Source organism: Myotis brandtii, unplaced genomic scaffold, assembly GCF_000412655.1.
Source record: "Myotis brandtii unplaced genomic scaffold, ASM41265v1 scaffold39, whole genome shotgun sequence".
NCBI lineage: Eukaryota > Metazoa > Chordata > Mammalia > Chiroptera > Vespertilionidae > Myotis > Myotis brandtii.
In genome coordinates, this window is record NW_005364953.1 from 8,669,055 (window position 1) to 8,689,148 (window position 20,094).

Below are 20,094 nucleotides of genomic sequence, written 5' to 3' on the forward strand. Positions count from 1 at the left end.
GTGCTTTTCCGAATTAATGAGAGAAAACATTGATTCTCCTGCTGCCCACGAAGGTGGAAAGTGAAGTGGGGAGACATGTGGGGAATGAGCAAGGTTCCCTGTCTGGGGGTTCCAAATCTGCTGTTGGTTTTTTTCACCACTGACTAGAGATATACAGGGTGTCCCCCCAAAATGTATACACACTTTGAATACCTACTAATTCCAATGGTTTTAAGCATAAGAAAGGAACAACAATGGAGCTGTTATCTGTTAAAAGTGTGGGCACAAACAGGTAGTTGGACATTCCCTGAGGGGTCTCAGATTGGAGAGGGTGAAGGCCAGACTGAGGGGCCCCTTCTCCCCCCACCTACCCCAGTGCACGAGTTTCATGCACGGGGCTACTAGTCCTATATAATAAAAGCCTAATATGCTAAGTGTCCAGTTGTCCTTTCAACCAATCAAAGTGTAATATACTAATGATATGCTAAGGCCACTCAACTGCTTGCTGTGATGTGCACTGACCACCAGGGGGCAGATGCCCTGACTGGTAGGTTAGCTTGCTGCTGGGGTTTGGCAGATCAGGACTGAGCAAGACAGGCTGGACACGAACTGGAGCCCTCCCACGGTCCCTCCCTGGTTGGCCAAACTCCCGCGACCCTCCCCGGCCTTGATCATGCACCTGTGAGGTCCCTCAGCCTGGCCTGCGCCCTCTTGCATTTGGCTCTATGGCAGAATGACTGGTCGCTATGAAGTGCACTGACCACCAAGGAGCAGATGCTAAACACAGGAGCTGCCCCCTGGTGGTCAGTACACTTCCACAGGGGGAGCGCAGCTCAGCCAGAAGCTGGGCTCATGCTAAGGAGCCCGAGGGCCCCTGGACTGTGAGAGGACGCAGGCTGGACTGAGGGACAGCGCCCCCGCCCCGCCCCGAGTGCACAAATTTTGTGCACTGGGCCTCTAGTTCTATATAATAACAGATATATAAAGTATATGAAAGAACTGTACTGGTTGAATCTGGCAGGAGTTGGGTAAGAATGAACTCTGCTTTCTCTGAAACCTGGATAATTAAAAGTTAACTACATAAAGATAGATTTGCAAGTGAATTTTGGCCCAATTCTGGAAGAACCATTGAGTGAGATATTCTGAACTCAGGGAGGACAACTCATATTTTCCAAATAATGTAAGACTATTCTGTGTAAGAGGTAGATTTGATCTAGGTTGCAGCTTGAATAAAAACTAGAGCCAGTGAGTATAAAAGGAATACAAACAAACAAATATGGGATCAATCAAACAATTAGGTTGTCTCATAAAGTGATGAACTCCCATCCCTAGAGGTGTACAGAAAGAAGCTGTGTGCCTCTCTGTCAGCTCTGCTGTAAATGAGATTCTGTAATGGATTGTGGATTGGGCCATGCAACCTAGACAATCTGTAGTTCTGAGAAGTTGGGGCCAAAGGTGTGTGAGCTTAAGGATCAGGTGGAATTAACAATTTTTTTTTAACTGAGGAAAAGATCTTTGGCCTTTGTTCCTAGAGTCCCAGAAACAAATTTTCCTCTCAAAGGTCCATTCCACCATAATTGACATTCCATTTCCCAGAAATTACCTAATGCTGGGCTGATGATTAGAGGCCAGCCAGGGTAAAGGGACTGATTCCCATGGCAACCAGGTTGAAAAAACATACCATGTGGAGCATTTTCAGCAACAAGCTACGTTTGTATTATAAATAGATATTTAATTCATTGAGAGTTTGTGATGACTTTTGCATGATAAATAGATATTTAATTCATTGAGATAGCTCTGACAGTGAGTAGGAAATTTAAATCTCAAAACCACTCTTTGTCTTTAAGTATTTCACAGTTAATTGACAACTATTTTTTTTCCTTTTAAATCATGTAGAACTTTGGTTTTGTAAGTGAAAGAACAGTATATGTGTTTTTAGAAAGCGAACTAACAGTCCAGTGTCACAATATTTCCCACTATTTGTTTCTCTCTGAAAGGCTTATAAAATTTTTCTGATAGTGTATTTTTGTCTGAATCTTTTCGACACAGGACACCCCAGATTCAATGTCATTTCCACAAGAATCTTTTTTGTCGTGTTTGCCTCATATTCTTTCTGTTTTTCTAACTCAGAGGCTTCTCTAAATTTCAGTCCTTGGCCTTTTGCTCTTTTCTTCTCTTTTTTCTTTTCCTTGATGAACAGTTAAAACAATCAACTTATCGCTTGCTAATATGTACAGCCCTGCCACTAGCCTTGACAATACACTTTGGGATACCCAATGATTGGGAAACAAAATTAGATCTGATCAAAGGACTTTTATCCTAAAACCAAGGACTCAGGACAGACCTCTTTCCCGTGTTTAAAGTGTACAGTTTGATTGAGGGTTAGGGATGGAGAGTTTGAAGGCAGAGAGTGGGTTCAACAGAAAGCAACAATCAAGTTTTGATAAATTCAAATGTAAAAGCACTTTTGAAATGCAAATTTTAGGAACACTATGAGAAATTAGTATAAGCAACTAACAGAATCTCATCAAACGGAAATCAGAGTGAGACTTTGTTCTGCTACATCCCAAAGAACTTAATATAAATTAGTCTATATAGCACTCAGAGTGTTTCATTCTGTAAGGATTAAAGGAAATAGGATTCATTTTCCCCCCATTAAGTTGCTGGGTAAATAAGCTTCCTAATATAAGAATATAAGAGTTGCTTTCTAAAATTTGTTGTAAACAGGTATAAAAAACTCACTGTGTACATTTCTTTATTGAACAGTGTTAGCTTAGAATTAAACAGTATTGGGAGGTGAGGAATTTTAGGGTCAGATTTGAAGAGATCATGACCTCCTCTAGAACCCATAGTATAATTCTTCTGAGGTTTTGAATAGGTTCAAGGAACTAGGCAAGTTCCTTTTCCCAATCCAAACTCCCAATATGTGCTGAATTCCCACCTATGGGGAAAGTGACATACTGATCCAGGGAGGATGATCAGGGGCTTAGAATGTGAGCAAGCCTCCATTTGATGTCCTGGGAGTGGACACTGGTAGATCTGCTCCAAACCACTCACCTCAACTGCTTACTTGCTCCCTGATATCTCACCACCAAAGGTCCATTTTTTTTTTAAGGAAAACAAGGTTCTCTTTAGGAAGGGGCAATTATTCAACTTTATCATTTGTGCACACTTAAGAATGAATTAATGTACACCCTGTGATTGTGAGGTAAGGGCTACAAAGCATACTTTGCCAATTTCGAAGTTCTACAGGGGGCTAATCCTGATGTTTGTGTACTACAGACCTGGAAGTAACAGGGTGAAAAGGATTTAACTTCAGTGTTTGCCCTCCTCAGGCTCAACTTGGAGAGAACTTTTTGCATTCACTTTTTCATTCATCCATTCATTCAGTAATGAAATGGATTTACAATAGAACATTCTGTTCAGGGATCATGTCTCAAATCAAATTGCTAAGTACTATTTTGGAGCCTTCCCTCCTCCCACACCCGATCCTTGAGTTCCTTTCTCTGTATTGGCTGCCCAATGCCCTCTTATTCTGCTGTGGAGGTCAGTTCCAATACACCATTTATGCTAAGTTGTAAGTGGACAACGGACCAATGAAAAATCACTGCCATAGTTTTTGCAGTTAAATACTGAATACTCTCTTTATTCAGAAGAATACATTTTTAATAGAATTACATGCACCAGTAAATCAGTACTATGAGGAATTACAGGGCTTTGGAATCTGCATTCAGGAAACATCTCACCCTATATCTACAGTTGAAAGTAGAGCTCACAACTCACAGAATCCCCGTGACACAGCTCAGGTGATTAGTGGCCAAGGAATAGAAGATGGGGCTGACTCCCAGGGTAATCAGTCAGATTTGCAGGTTTCTGAGGATAAAAGAGAGAGGAGGGGAAAGCTCTGGTAAAGGAGGAGATTATTATATTGGGACTGGCAGGTCCACTTAGGTTCCCTAAGAGATTGATGATGAAGAGTTGGAGTTGGTGCCCAGTTCTTCTTCTTGGTTATACTCTTCAAGGGCTATAGTCTGGTCCCTTCTATCTGTCTCTGAGTCTCTGTGAAAAGAAAAAGACATGACTAAATGAGTATCCAGAACTATCAACCCGAAAACAGGTTACATTGTGGGGCTAAGATGCTAGAGGCATATTCAGAGCATTATTTTTCCAGCAGTCCTGGGTTCACAAAAGGAGGCTGACATGAGGTATTTACCTGGTTTGGAGTCGAGGCCATTTCCTCCACTCTATGGCTAGCACCACCCCCAAAGCTACAATCACCACTACAATCAGGGTACTTCGCACAATGTTCCCCACAGTGCACTCCTGAGCAGCAAGCCCTGTGATGATAAAAGAGGAGAAACCAAGGCCATATATGTTAATGTATGTATGTCATAGTTGATCTCACATTGCCTACTCATCTGGCCTCCTCCAAGTTTTTTTTTTTTTTTGTTGTTGTTTGTTTTTTTTTTTTGTTTTTTTTTTAGAACCATGTGTTGAGACTGTGGAGGGGGATCAGAGGCAATGTTTATGCTAAGGCAGAAGCAGCCCTCCTTTTGGGGAGGGTAAAAGAGACCTTGAAAAAATCTGGCTCTCTATCTTTGAGCAAATCTGAGCTCTCACCTCCTCACCATCCTTTTTTTTTTTTTTTAAATATATTTTATTGATTTTTCACAGAGAGGAAGGGAGAGTGACAGAGAGTTAGAAACATCGATGAGAGAGAAACTGCCTCCTGCACACTCCCCACTGGGGATGTGCCCGCAACCAAGGTACATGCCCTTGACCGGAATCGAACCCGGGACCCTTGAGTCCGCAGGCCGACGCTCTATCCACTGAGCCAAACCAGTTAGGGCTCCCCACCATACCTGTGTCTGACTCCAAACCCATCCTCTCCATATTTGGGTTGTCTCCATGGGGACTGTCTCTGGGATACCAGGTGTGTCATGCCAGGACCTGAAGGGATTATCCACTCACCTGCTGCACCCACCAGCTCCAGGGGGTCACTTGACTCTGACCAGATACCAGGCTGGGCCTGGAGGCGGTAGCTGCAGCTGTAGTTTCCAATGCCTTTTCCTTCTACGTTGTTGATGACAAAGTCTCCATCCTCTGAGAACTGTCGAGGCACTTTGTCTCCGTCACGTTTCAGAACAAATTCAACACCTGGCATGGGTCCTCGGCACTGAAGGGTGATGTCCTTCCCTAGCTTGAACACAGTGCTGGGCCAGGCTGACAGGGAGGGTTTAGGGGGCCTATCTGCAACCAACCAGAACACCAATTTAGAAGAAGTGGCCCTGAACCAAGTCCTTTACCCCTTTAGGGTAAACTACTAAAAACACTATAAAATCTAGACTCTTACTGAAATCTTCAGGACCTTACCAGTCACCCAGATGTGCAGGGAGTCACTGTGATTTGAAGCTGCAAGGGGAGCAGAGTCTAAATAATAGACACAGCTATAGATCCCAGAATCTTCACCTCTCACCGCTGGCATCCAGAAGTCAGCCCTGTAGCCACTTGGTTGCTGTTTCTCTACGGGTTCTGGAGAACCGTCCTTCAACAGGACAAATGTTGAGTCTGGTAGTTCTCCTTGACATTGAAGAGTAATGTTTTTTCCAGGGGCCACCATGGGACTAGGCTGGGCTAATAGGCTGGGTTTGGGGAGCAAACCTAGAAAAAATTAACTCTTGGTCAGAGAGAAGAAGTCACTTGCCAGTGCATCACCTTTGGAGACTGTTCAGTAAAGAAGAAAGACTATTAAACTTTTTGAAAACCAGTCTCTTCCCTCCTTTCTATACCCCATGACCACTCCAGAGCATCTTCTTTTTACCTGCGACTATGAGTTCCAGGGTGTTGCTAGGCTGTATCTTGATAGGGCTGGCCCAGTCAGGGTGGTAGCAGCAAGTATAACGTCCTATGTTAGCACCAGATATATTGGTGATGGGAAATGCCCCATCATAACTGGTGGATGCCCAGGGCTGCATTGAGGAGGCTTCTTTTTCTTTGTGCAGAATGTACCCTACTCCATGAACTGGCCCTTGGCACCAGAGAGTAACATTCTGCCCCATGGGAACCACAGAACTGGGCTCAGCAAACAACCATGGCTTGGGGAATGTGTCTAGGAAGAGACCAAAGATGTAAAGTGATGAGTGTGAAAACTTAGCATTTGGTGAATTAACTATTTATCTTTCTCCTTCCTGCCACAATAGTTCCCTCCCCTCTATAGCCTAGCCTAGCCTTCCAAGAGGAATTACTCTCTCTAATCCCTAGAGCCATTGTCTCTGTCCCAGTTCCATGTTTTGTCTGTCCTTACCAGTCACCCAGATCATAATGGGCTTGCTGAGATGTGATCCCCTGTTTGACATGGTCGTCTCATAGTAGACACAGCTGTAGTTCCCAGAGTCCTCTGCTCCAATAGTGTGCAGGAAGAAGTCAGCTGAGTTCCCTGAGGTACTCTGGAACTGTAAAGGAACCTGGGTTCCCTCATGCAAGAGGGCGAACCTCATGCCCTCGAGAGCCCCTTGGCAGTGCAGGATCACATTCTTCCCAGGAAGGACCACAGGACCTGGCTCTGCCAGGAGAATAGGTTTGGGGTAGAACTCTGAAATTAAAGATACCACAACATGAGAGAAGCCTGCCCCTCATATTCTGTAAATTGGTGTTTTTTTTGGGGGGGGGAGTTATTGTAAGAAACAATATGTTTATTGTAGAAAATTAGAAAGTACAGCAAAAAACCTAATGAAAATAATATAATTCTACCACACAACAATAACCATTCTTTATACATGTTTATATATTTCTTTCCATTAATTTTTCTATACATGCCCATGTCATTGTAGCTATAATTATTTGCATAATTGGGATCCTACTGTGTGCATGGTTATGTAGGTTAATATTTTTTACTTAACTTTACACTGTAAATATTTTCTGATGATGTTACACAGACTTTGAAAACCCTTATTTGTATTGGCTGCATAATATGCAGCTGACATTTCAAGGTCTTCACCCTCTCTTGAGGGCCATCCAGCCAACCAATCTCTGACCACCCAACTAAAGAAAAAGTGGAGCCCTAACTGGTTTGGCTCAGTGGATAGAGCATCGGCCTGCGGACTAAAGGGTCCCAGGTTCAATTCCGGTCAAGGGCATGTACCTTGGTTGCGGGCACATCCCCAGTAGGAGGTGTGCAGGAGGCAGCTGATCGATGTTTCTCTCTCATCGATGTTTCTAACTCTCTATCCCTCTCCCTTCTTCTCTGTAAAAAAATCAATAAAATATATTAAAAAAAAAGAAAAAGTGGATATTGAGCCTAAAGGGAAAGGCCAAACAACAAAATAATTGTAGAAATAAGGCAACATGAAATTGGCTCTAGGGATTTGATACCCCATCTACCTCACTTCTTTCCCCAGAAATTAACTTGTCTCCTCCCTCTCCTTTGTCTCTTATTCCTGTATTGATAATCATTTCAGTAGCTGCCTTACATGTGCTGTTTACCATGTGCCAGTCACTGTCCTAAGCACTTTCTTGGTGACTTTTAGAAGGAACATGTATTCCTCTCCTGCTGACAGGCCTTCCACTCACTGTCCCAGGGTCAATAAACCCCTCCACCTTTATTTCCCCACTCCTGACCTGTCACCACGAGCTCCACAGAGTTGCTGGGTTCAGACCAGGTAGCAAAATCATAATATCGGCAGCTGTAATTTCCTCCATCACTGATGCCCACGGAAATGATTACAAACTGAGCTGCACTGGCCCCTGAGCTTGTCCAGGACTTGTCACTGGATGCTATTTCACTTCCATCTTTGTAAAGAATAAAGCTCATGTGCTGCTGGGGAGTAGAGCAATTGAAAGTCACTCGGGCACCAGGAGTGACCACTGGGCGGTCCCATGTGTTGAAGAAGGGCTTTGGGTACATGTCTAGAAGATGAAAAAAAACACGCACACACAACAAAAAAACAACTTAAAGGGGGATGGGGGGAGAATAGTTCATATATTGGTTCTAGGAAGCTGCTTTGTATTTTATAGTATTGCATTCATAATTAGATGGATTTAAAAATGTAGGCAAATTCACTGCAGATGAACATCTCATAGGGACCTCTCACTCCTACCCCTCACTTCCTGTGGCAGAATCCTCACTGTCATCAGGGCAGACAATGGAGGATAGCTAAAAGAGTGAATTGTCTTTGGGCCTCTGCTGGTTCCCTGAGTCTCAGTTTGTTCACTTGGACAAGAAGGGGAAATAGTATCTGCTCTACAAGGTATCATTCCCCTTTCTTGTCCAAATATCCCTTGAATATTTGCTCTATAGCTGAATAAAATAATTGATATGAAAATAATTAGAAAAATTAAATCACCCTCCACAAACCCCAGCTATTAATAACAATTACTGCTATTAATATCATGCAGCCAGAGGCCCTGGCACTCCCAGCGACACGCCTGCCTGGCTCTAAGATTGGACACAGGCTCCTAGGACCGGCAACAAAGTTTGCTGTAGGGAGAGGAGTGTCTGACCCAGAGTTTTGCCTTCCCCCTCCTCCCTCACATACCCTTTTCAGCTTTACCTTTTATAATAAGTTCCAGGGGCTCACTGGGCTCAGACCACTTGAAGGGGTGCATTTCAGTGTGAGTGCTGCAGCTATAATTGCCTTCGTCTTTATCCTCCATTCTTGGGATTGTAAAGAAGGCTTCTCTTCCAACTGCACCGAGTTGTTGGACAGGTTCCTGCAATCCCTCTTTATACAGAGCAAACCCCATGCCTGCCAGCCATCCTTTGCACCGGATTTGCAGTTCCTGGCCTCGGATTGGAGGGGGCGCAGAAATGACAGGTTTGGGGAGCATGTCTAGAAAACAAAATGGGGTGGAAAAGGAGCCCAAAGTTTGAAGGTGCCCAAATGGGACACTTAGAGTCATTTTGTAGATAATAAAAAAATCCATTTTGGACTTGTGTTTGGCTCTTCTTGTCAGTCTCCTCTCATTCTCTTACCCACTCCTTGCCTTATTTCAGTGTCCCTTCTCTCCTACATGCAGCACAAGCCCCTTGGCTCTTAGTTTTTGTGCATTCGCCCATACTCAGCAACAGTATTGGAGTCCCAGGGGCTCTGGGGATTACTCCGGAAGGACCCTTGGACATTTCTTACCTGTCCCTACCAGCTCAAGTGCCTCACTGGGCTCCGACACAGCCATCTCCTCCCATGAATGGCAGTGGTAACTCCCGGTGTGACTCTGGGTCAGGGCGCCAAGGGGGAAAGCAGCCCGGACCTGCTTTGTGGCTGGGCGAGTTGCAATCCACCCGGTTCCGTCTTTCAGCAGCACAAACTCCTTTGTTGAGCCAGAAGGGCTTCTGCACCACAGGGTTAAGTTCTTCCACGGGGCCAGAGGGAAGTTGGTCTCTGCCCATAGCTCAGGCTTAGGGGTTGGCATGATTATTTCTAGAAACAGCAGAGTTAATGAAGACATCTTCCTCTTCTCCCGCTTTTCTTACCCTTGAACCCCCTACCCAGATCACACTGCCCACCTCTCCTTTCAACTCAAATCCAAACTTTTTCCTTCATTCGGAAGGTTCAGGGAAATGGAGAACCTAATGTCTTAGATGAGATTCAGAAAAGTGAAGAAGCTTGGGGGAAATTTTGCACAAAAGCAGAGTTGGAGGCTGAATTTTGCCAGCAACTTTAGCTAGTGCTCCTTCCTGGCTGTCCTTCCCTTCCAATCAGTCACTCCCTGTCCACTGACACTGACACTATGTAGTTATTTCGGATCTCTAGGGAAGAATGTCCCAGTCTGTAGCAGAAAAAACTCACCAGTCTCTTCTGTTAATACCCCATTGCTCAGTCCTGCAAAAGAAATTGCTGCCAGGACTCTGCCCCCTCTCCCACGGGATTTTACCCCAGCCTTCTGCCCAGACCCTTACCCCACCCCCTTGTACTCACCACAGCAGAGAAGTACCGTGATTATGAACAGCATGATGACCCCTTGAGCTGTTCCCAGCAACCAGGCTTCTCTAGTGAGACCAGAAAAGAGATGAGAGGAGTTGCTGGGATTAGTAGGAGGGCGGAGAGAAGGGGGGCGGCAATTTATGTCATTGGCTTACTCACCACCCAATAGGGATTGGTTATGAGCAGGATAATGGGAAATAATCTTTTCTGACACCAATGGCTTTTCTTTTTGAGGGCATCGCCACCTACAAACCTCTTGCTCTTTCATGACCCACGTACCCCCCGCCCTCCTCCTCCTCAGCCTATATCAGATGTCAGCTCCCCATGGCCCCTGGTTAGGCTGTTGCTGAAATTGAGATGTCAGATGTAAAAATGCTTTTGTAACTCTAGCTCTCAGAACCTCTGGAGTTCAGTGTGATCGGCAGCTCTGGGTGGTGGGTGTGGGGGTGGAGGGAGAAATCTTGGTTGTTTCACCTTTATCATGCTTAAGTTTGGAAGAAGGTTTTATTATGGCAATATTGGTCCTCAGACTGACCTGCCTCACCTGCATTTGTTATGGAAGAGTTGCCTAGGCAGCCGCAGTGAATTACCAGAGGATTGTCAGTGCTGAGTTAAGCTTGTCATAGACTGGGATCTCTCTACCCCACCCTCCCCCAGATTATGACTAGAAATATGCAGCAGCTTTGGGTTATTGGTCCTATAAAATTAGATATTAAGCCAAAATCCATTTGAAAAATTTTACTTAGAAAACACTAACCCTCCTTCCTGGTCAGGAAAACCTGCTTTTCAAACTGCTTTTTTTCTGAAGTCTGCTTTCTAAACTCATTCTTTGTTATAGTGGTCCTGGACTGAAGTAGAGCACTTTAAGCTACATTCTTTCAAATCCCAGGTTTGGAGGTTACCCTAATGTATGTGGGACTCAGGATAGATTATAAGGAGAACTAGAATTTGTCCTCCACTGAAACTTTGAAAACGCAAGGGATGGTAATTTTTGCAGAAGGCTTAGGTGGTGGCTCCCTTCTTGCTATTGAAGCACTCTGTCCCTCAGATCCCATTGGAAAACACAGACAAACACAATCATAGTTATAATCCATTGTGTATTGAATACTCCCAGACACACAAAGTTCTATGCTCATGGTGGTGGTGGGGATACAGCCAGGAGCAGAGGATGGGGAGATGTAGGCAAGACATTCAGGAGCTGAGGCTCCCACCAGGCCAGGAGCTGTCATTTCTCTTCCCATTTTTAAACAGAATAGCCTGATCACAGGCCATGGGGATGGAAAGAGAGGGGAATGGCATCAAAGATCAAAGGAAATGTCAGGAGAATCTGTTTAGCTTGTCATTTTCTGTGTCATAAGATGCCATCTGATTCCCTGGCCCAATCAATATCCTCATCAGATGCCCATCCAAGTTAAGATTATATTATCAGAATGCCCTGCACAGGTAGTTGGAAGGCAGAGTGGCAGAAAGACTGGTTTACATGGCAAGTAAGATAAACCACAAGACTATCCCTTGAGAGCTATTGGTTAAGATGAAAAGTTGGGATGGGAGTTGGATAACATCTAGGGAGACAGGAGAGCATGGCTTCTTTCAAAATAAAGAGTTCTGACCAAATTAATATGGGAGACATCAATTATCTCTGAGGGGCAGGATGGTATAAGTGTGAAATTTGGGCACTCTCCTGGGGGAATAAGTTCTCCAGCTTCTGAAAATTATTCATTTCCCACCTTTTGGCTTGGGTAATGTCCCCTCTGTGAGGTGAAAGAGAAAGAGTTGGGGATGAGAAAGTTTTGTGTCTTAAACTCAGACGATGGGGAATACAAAAGGTGTACCCCTGTGGCTTGTCTCAACCTGAGCATGACTCATGCCTGAGTCTGGACTCAGCTAGATAGAGGAACAGGGTGTGGAGACAAGACAGTTACCTGATTCTGAGTTTCCAACACTTCCACCTTATCCACAGCACTACCAACAGCAAGGTGACATGTTGCATGGTTAGGGACAACCTGATAGCTTCATTCAGAACATAATTCCAGGTGAGCAAGCCTGTGGTCAGAGAAGAACAGAAGCAGGGGCCCTGATGAGGATAGGGAAAGATGAACACATTCATGGGGGAAGGGAGAGCTGGCTACTGACAGTGAAGGTAAGGTGAGACAGAACTGGGCTTCTTTTCATGAAGAATGGGAGCCTTGAAAGTATTCTACTCACTGCCTTTGAGTGATTGTGAAACCACCCCAGGGGAATGGTGCCCAGACCCAAGGGCCCTGACTTATAAGCTCCTGACTCCCCTTTCAATAACTATTTGGACACTGATCTGGGATCCCAGGGTATCATGGCCAAATTTATGAAGGGGCATCCCTATGAACAGTTGTCCTCTCACCTGCTGGTCCTATCAGCTTCAGAGGCTCACTGTGATGTGACCAGATGTTGGGGTGTGCTTCTATGTGATACATGCAACTATAGGTCCTTGTGCCTTTTCCTTCAACATTACTGATGATGAAGTCTCCATCCACTGAGAATGCTTGGAATGTTGCCCTTTCTTCCCATTCCAAAGAAAATTCAAGTACTGGATGAGGTACTCGGCACTGAAGGTCCCTTTCTAACTTGAACATGATGCTGGGCTAAGCTGATAGGGAGAGTTTGGGGGGCTTATCTGTAAGAAGTCCAGAGTCCAGAGTTAGAGGTGACCTTGAACTCAGTACCCACTCCCCCAAGAAATGTTTTTCAGCTCCCTATTTTCTCTTCTCTTAGTTTCTACTTTCACTAGATCAGTGGCTTCAAAATTTAACTGTGAAATAAACCAATCAAAGAAAGACAAGTGCCATATGATTACACTTACATGTGGAATCTGGTGAACAAAATAAACTAGCAAACAAAATAGAAACAAACTCGTAGAGAACAGTCTTACAGCTGTCAGAAGGGAAGAGGGTTGGGAGGCTGGGTGAAAATGGTGAAGGGATTAAGCAAAGAAAAAAACCTCATAGATATAGACAACAGTATGGTGATGATCAGAGGGAAAGGGGGGTGGAGGGAGATAAAAGAGGGTAAGGGAGGGATAATTGGTAATTAAAGGAAGGAGACTTGACTTGGGATGGTGAACAGATGATGTATTATAGAGTTGTATACCTGAAACCTTTATAATTTTATTAACCAATGTCACCCAAATCAATTCAACAACAGCAAAAGAAAAACAAAAAAAATCCACAAAATGTGACAGTGCATTAGAACCCCTTGGCACTCCTTGGTGCCCACACCTACCTTTAATCAGGACTTCATACCTATAAGTTTCCCTTGGCACGAAAGAAAATAACATTTCCAGGAGTTAAAATGGGGTTCCAGCGGTTCTCAACCTGTGGGTCTCAACAATGAAAATACATCCTGCATATCAGATATTTACATTACGATTCATAACAGTAGCAAAATTACAGTTATGAAGTAGCAACAAAAATAATTTTATGGTTGGGGGTCACCACAACATGAGGAACTGTATTGAAGGGTCATGGCATTAGGAAGGTTGAGAACCACTGGTAGACCATGCTAAGACAGGGCTTGAGTAACAACTCTGGGATAGAAGGTACCTAAAGTTTTTGAAGAAAATTCTACATCAAACTCCTAGAGTGTTTTTCCTTGTATCATAACTCCAAGAGGATACAGGTCCACTAAGACCTTTTTCAGAGCATTGTAATGATAATAAAAACAAAAAATAGTTGTTAGCACTTGCCTACAACCATAAACTCCATGGTGTTATGTGATGTCATCCTGATAGAGGTCTTCCAGGAGAGGAGACAGTGGTAGCTATAAATGCCAGCATCACTGTTGGTCACATTGTTGAGGAAGAATGACTTGTCATCATCAACGTTGTTGGCATCCAAGAGTTGAAGTGGTTTGTCTTCTCCTTTCTTATAGAGTGTAAACCCCACTCTATCCACTGGTCCTTGATACAATAGGCTCATGTTCTGACTCATTTGGACCACAGAACTGGGCTGAGCAAGTAGCCAGGTCTTGGGGAAAGTGATGAGACTCAAACTATAAAGGGCTAATAATCTGACTTCCTCCTCCCACTACTTGGGGTTTTTCCCCTCTTGTTCCTAAAATCCACCCTTGGCAAATCCCACTTCTGTCCCCACTGTTAGCCCTGGCTACATGATTAGGTTCTCCAGGGGGCCCAAAGGGAGTTGTATATTCTTAGACCCTAATATGGGTCCCATGGCATCCTCCTCTCTTACCAGTTACCCAGATTTTCAGGATATGACTGAAGAGTGAACCTCTGTATGACCCATCATAGTAAAAACAGAGGTAATGTCCAGCATCATGGATTTTCAAAGCCCAGAAGAAGAAATATGCCTCATTTTTTATTGGTCTTTTGTGGTAAAAGGACTTCTCCAAGTCTTCAAGCTTTATTAGAGCAAACGTCATTCCATAGATTGGCCCTTGACACCTGAGATTCAGGTTGTCTCCAGGCGCCATGATGGCCCCAGGATAAGCTGTCAGAGTTGGTTTGGGATAAAGTCCTAGAAAGGGAAGAGACCCTGAGTTGGAGGTAGGATGATTCTTCCCTATTATTTTCTCTTTTTCTTTCCCAGTTTCTTTAAACAGGAAGTGATAGCTGAAATTTACCCTCTGTTCCCTCTCCTTCCTTGAATCTCTCCCTCTTCTAAAAGGTAATCAAGGGTATGCTTACTTATGCCCCTGCCCTCTCACCAGACTCTCTAAGCTCCACTGAGATCTATCTATGTTAAGGGGTGTGTCTCAGTGGAATAACTATATCTGTAATTCCTTATATCTTTAGGTCCCTGAAATGACACATGTAATTTTTCTACCTGCTGAGAAACAAACTTCTGAGAAATGACTTTGATTCCATCTTTGTAGAGCATGAATGCAAGTGCAGTATTTAAGGATGGATTTTGAACACATGTAAGACCCTACTTCCCAACAGCAGATTGGAAGAAGACAATAAGGAAGGATTGTGCAGTAAAGCTGCAACCCAAAGAAATCTCTGTTAGTGGGGCCACACCCTTGTTTCCATGTATTGTTCTTCCAAGGAGATCATACTACAAAATAGAAGGCAAGCCTTTCACATACCACTCCTTCTTATCCACCCCAGTCTCAGGTAGACCCACCCACCCATTATTGGAAGGATCAGCTCTATCATATGCTCACTGAGCAATTTCTGATGTGTCAGGAATCATGTAGGACTATGGATATGCAAGTAAAGAAGACCCAGTCTCTGTCAGCAAAAATCTCCTGGCTTAAGGGGGATACCAGTGAACAGGTAACTGCAGAAGTGTGTGCTAGTGGAATCTATTCTGAAAGGGCATTCATACAAAAATCATACATACATGCAGTTCAAACAGAAAGACCTCTTATTTTGATCCTTAATAAAAAGCTATACTAACAAAATTAATATCGACCATTTATTGAGAACTTATATGCCAGGCACTGTACATGTGTTATATTTAGGCAAATCCTCACAACAACCCTGTGAGGTAGGCATTATTATTATACCAATTTTTCAGATCAGGAAAGTGAGGCACAGAGAGGCATCATACAGTAGATTGGCTAGATACTGTTATTCCATGTTTGAATGGGGGAAACCAAAGCACAGAGATGTGAAGTCACTTACTCAAGATCACACAAGGAGGCAGTGTCAAAGGTAGAATTAGAAACCAGGATTACTGCTTCTAAATCCAGGGTACTTTCTGTAGCACCACAGATTTCCCCAACCCTATTTAGCTTGATGGAGAAACTAAAGCAAATGTGGCCAATTCTGTCTAAGAAGCATCCAAGTCATGGCATGGGGGAGTTGGGGCTAGGGCACGGGTGGGCAAACTTTTTGACTCAAGGGCCACAATGGGTTCTTAAACTGGACCGGAGGGCCGGAACAAAAGCATGGATGGAGTGTTTGTGTGAACTAATATAAATTCAAAGTAAACATCATTACATAAAAGGGTATGGTCTTTTTTTTTTTTAGTTTTATTCATTTCAAACGGGCCGGATCCAGCCCACGGGCCGTAGTTTGCCCACGGCTGGGCTAGGGTGTGCATCTGGAATTTGGACATTTTGGGGAGCCCTCCGATGTGCTTAAAGCTTGTTGCTACTATACTGGTTCTGTATATACATGACTAAAACAATTTATACAGTCATTTCTAAAAATATACACTGTTACGGCCAAAGGTGATCCTGATGGGGGGGCGGGGTGAAAAGATTGAGAAAAGACAGACAAGAGAATAAAAGCTGGGTCTCGGTGGGACGCTGCTCCCTGATGAGGCGACAGCGTCGGTGCCCACAAGCCATGTCTTTATTTTATAGCAGATTCCACGAGGCAAAGTAGGGGCGTGATCAAGTTGTTTACAGCATTCTCGTGAGTGCCAACCCTACTCAACTACATGCACCTGAACTCTATCACAAGGCACGTGGGGCCACGTGTTTGGACCATAGGTTCAAGCTTACAACCACAGCCGTTGGCTATGATTGTGCTGGGAGGGCCCTGACCTCCAGCTGGGACTTGCACGTGGCAATGAGAGGACCCTGTCCTTTCATTAGTCTGAGGCTTGAACCTGGCCAAAACACTGTAGCCGCGCCCTATAATACATTTTCTTTGTCACTTTTGCTTATTTTTATCACCAGTACTAGCAATTCATTCTATTTTCCACACTAAAAATTAATAATCACAAAAAGAATAAAAATACATTAAATAATTTAAATATCAGTTTATAAGACTGCAGTGCCTGGCACATATTATGTGCTCAATAAATATAGTCTAATGAATGCATGCTATTCAACAAGTAGCAAACAACAAAGATGTGATGAGTTGAAGCCGCTGGACATTTGTCTGGGCTTACTCACTAGCCAAGAAATTGGCTCCCACAGGTCTGCCTGGTAGCATGTGTGATACTAATTTGCATCTCGCTAAAATGTCAAATGACTCTAATTAATGGGCCTTATAGGGCCTAGGAACTGGCAGAGGGAAGTAAAATCAGAAACCCTGTCTCATCCAGCCATGATCCTGGGTACAACAATAATCAGACCCCAGCAGCCATAGCCACACCCACCTGCCACAATCAGCTTCAGGGGTTTGCTGGGCTCTGACCACAGGGTGGGGGGTATCTGAATAAGAGTGCGGCAGATATAAACAATTTTGCTTTCAGGTGTCACGTTGGCAATAGAGAAGATGGCCACTGTCCCGGTTGGGATTTGGTAATCCACGGGCTCAGCATATCCCTCTTTGAACAGCATGAATATCAAATCCTGAAGCCAGCCATGACAAAGTATATTAACATTACATCCAGGAAGAGGAGAGGTCTCAGACTGGATCCAGAAGATGGGCTTGGGCAGCTGGCCTGGAAGGAGAGATCGAACTGGAATTCAGTTAGAACAAGCACAGTGCTTTCCATGGAACAGACTGGCTGGTGCCCAAGAGGAACGGGTTAGGGGTGTTTGGATAAAGAAGGTGAAGGAAACAGCTAAAAAACATATGTGCATAATTTGGTAAAGGCCAGGGAAGGGGGAGGCAGGAAGGGTGGAGGTAGGCAAAGGGGGTCAGGAAGGGGGACTCCTGCAATAATGTCAACATTTAAAAATTTTTATAATAAAAATTAAATGAACTTTCCTGTATGATCCTTATTTGCCACTCCTCCTTCCCCCATCCTGGGTTTCCCCTAAGTTGAGAGCTTGCCCTCTAAATCTGTTTGAGTTTGCATCCTTACTCTACATTGCTTATAGAGAGTAGGCAGTTATTTACTAACTGTGGAATGCACACATATATGTATGCAGGTAAATCGATGAGAGAATTAAACTCTGCATTGGAAAGGCAAGCTTGAATCCCAGGAGTTGGAGTTTATTATTGATCAGCTATTTCTGTCTTCTTACCTGGTGCCTCCAACTCTAAAACTTTACTGGGCTCTGACCAGGCTGTCTCCTTCCAGTAGCAGCACCTGTAATGGCCTGTATTGGACTTAGTAAGGGCACCTGTGGGGAATGAAACTTGGAAGGTCTTGTAGGAAGGGTGGATCCAGGTCATCTGTGTCTTATCCTTCAGCAGCAGGAACTTGCTTGGAATTCGAGAAGGGCTTTTGCACCAAAGTGTGTTCTTCCATGGGGCCTGAGGGTAGTTGGTCTCTATACACAGCTCCAGTTGAGTTTGCATCACTGTCATTCCCAAAGATCACAAAGATGTGAGTAGTACAACTCTCCCATAATGTGCCCCCAATGTCCCTTAAAATTAGCCCTGACCTAGATTCTTCTTTTTGTCTTCCCTTGGGAATAGGAGTGTCTGCTCCTGTGGGAGGTGGGATAGGGATCCCAGACTATTTGTTCAAGGAATCCATGTGAATTGGGAAATAAAGTTCAAACCTGGCTTCCTTTCCATCTGTGATAAAGCTCTTCGCTATTCTGTGGGAAACCAAGTCATGAAGTGAGGGGCTTTTATTCCCAACCAGCTCAATCTGAGAATTTTCTTTGGGATCTCAAGGCAGTTTGGTTCAAGGCCACAGAAGCAGGCCTATGTCTTGGAACCTTCAGAAAGGAAGTTACCTGAGGTATCAGGACTCACTTACCTATTGATGTCCTACCCAGACTCAGCCCTGAAAAGAGAGATTATGGTAAAGGAATGCCTCCCTCAGTGTCCCCACCCACTCACAAACATCAATATTCTCCTCTCCCTCCCCAAGGTGTCCACTCATAGGGGTACTTATGACAGAGTCACTTACCCCTCACCCTTTCCTTGTAGTCACAAATGCAAAAGAGCAAGAGAATGAATGTCCACAGCATAGTGGCCTCCTCTCCTGGGCTGTCCAGGGTCATGGGGCCTCTGGTGCTCAATATGTGCTTCAAGGCTTAAAGGGTTTTGCCTCTCAGCAGGTGATGTGATCTAAAAGCAGAAATGTTTTTACTCAAAGACTTGTCCTGCTCCTTAGAGTTTAATTTGGATCACGAAACTGCTGTTGCCAACCCTACTCCCTTCTACTCACTCACAGGCATGCAAGGGATTACAGTACAAGGTATTACAAGGTCTTACAAGGTCACTTGCTACTTCCTCTCCTTGCCCCTTTCCCTCATTTCCCCCTCCAGTCACCCAAGGTCTTAGCTGGTATCTAAGATTCAGACTTGTTGAAATGTCTGTTTTTCCCTGGGATCTCAAAGGCCCAGAGATGTGACCTAATCCAGGACAGCAGAAGAGCCATGGGATAAAGAAAATGGGAGTTGTAGAGAGTCACCTTTTCAGAATGCATATATATTGCCTGAGTCCTCCAACAACATAGCAAAGGAGGAGTTTCTGCCATACCCATTTTGCTGACAAAGGAGACAGAGGCTTAAGTGAGGATGTATAATTTGCCCAAAGTAAAAAATAAAATAAAATTAAATATCAGAGCTGAAATTCTAATTCACATTGAACTCCAATGCCTATGCTCTAAAACCAGTATTTAAACTCCCAGAGGCAGTCCTTTCCACTATTGTCACCTTCCCATACCCCTCCTATTTCATCCCTTCCAGACCTTCCCTTTTGTTGAGTGCTTCAGATACAATATTATTCTCATTCTTATATCTTACCCCCTAAACTCAAAACTCCCAACTCTAGTAGGTGTTGGGGAATCAAGCTGCTTGAGTTAATTAATATAATGTGCAAATGATTTATTGGCTGCCTGTAATTTGTAAGCCTTTTTGTTCATGTCTTTAAAGAGAAAAAAGGAATTATTTGAATTTCAGGGAATATGGCAAAGATTTGAGTTCAGGGAATCCTTCTCATTTTCTGAAAATCACTATTGAGCACATACCCTGAATGTATATAATGTAGACCCCTATGCTTTCCTGCCTTCCTGCACCCCATCCAGAGTATCCTTTTGCCAAGAGGAGGTGCATCCCCACCACACAAACTCAGGCTAATCTCCTCCACCAACCATGTCTTCAGAGTCTGAGGTCCTGGCGGACCCCAGGTGTTTAATCCTATCTTGGTAGAGTGGGGTAAAGGCAACTCCCAGAACAGAAAGGGGCTGATTTTCCTTCCCAAATTGATCCTAGTTGGCGTTGGTGGTATAGTGGTGAGCATAGCTGCCTTCCAAATTGATCCTAGTACCACTGCTTCTAACTTGCTCCAGTGCAAACACAGGGTGAATGGAATAACAGGAAAAGGGGGATTCATTTTCAAATATCTGGGCTGTAGGAAGCAGGTGGACAGTCAGAGATCCAGGAAGGCATAGTT

The 20,094-nt window shown here is 44.1% G+C and overlaps 1 protein-coding gene across 1 annotated transcript; it reads right to left on the minus strand.

The window, feature by feature from the left end:
* Nucleotides 1-3,822: 3,822 nt before the first annotated feature.
* On the minus strand, nucleotides 3,823-18,698 carry IGSF1 (immunoglobulin superfamily, member 1). Its single transcript, XM_005872752.2, is given in 19 exon segments — nucleotides 3,823-4,038; nucleotides 4,193-4,316; nucleotides 4,951-5,229; nucleotides 5,353-5,640; nucleotides 5,801-6,088; nucleotides 6,284-6,571; nucleotides 7,597-7,884; nucleotides 8,529-8,807; nucleotides 9,105-9,395; nucleotides 9,765-9,797; nucleotides 9,894-9,964; nucleotides 11,822-11,942; nucleotides 12,277-12,549; nucleotides 13,618-13,932; nucleotides 14,123-14,407; nucleotides 16,949-17,236; nucleotides 17,766-18,044; nucleotides 18,452-18,478; nucleotides 18,629-18,698. Coding segments are annotated over 19 exon segments (4,023 nt in total). The 3' UTR covers nucleotides 3,823-3,902.
* Nucleotides 18,699-20,094: the final 1,396 nt, after the last annotated feature.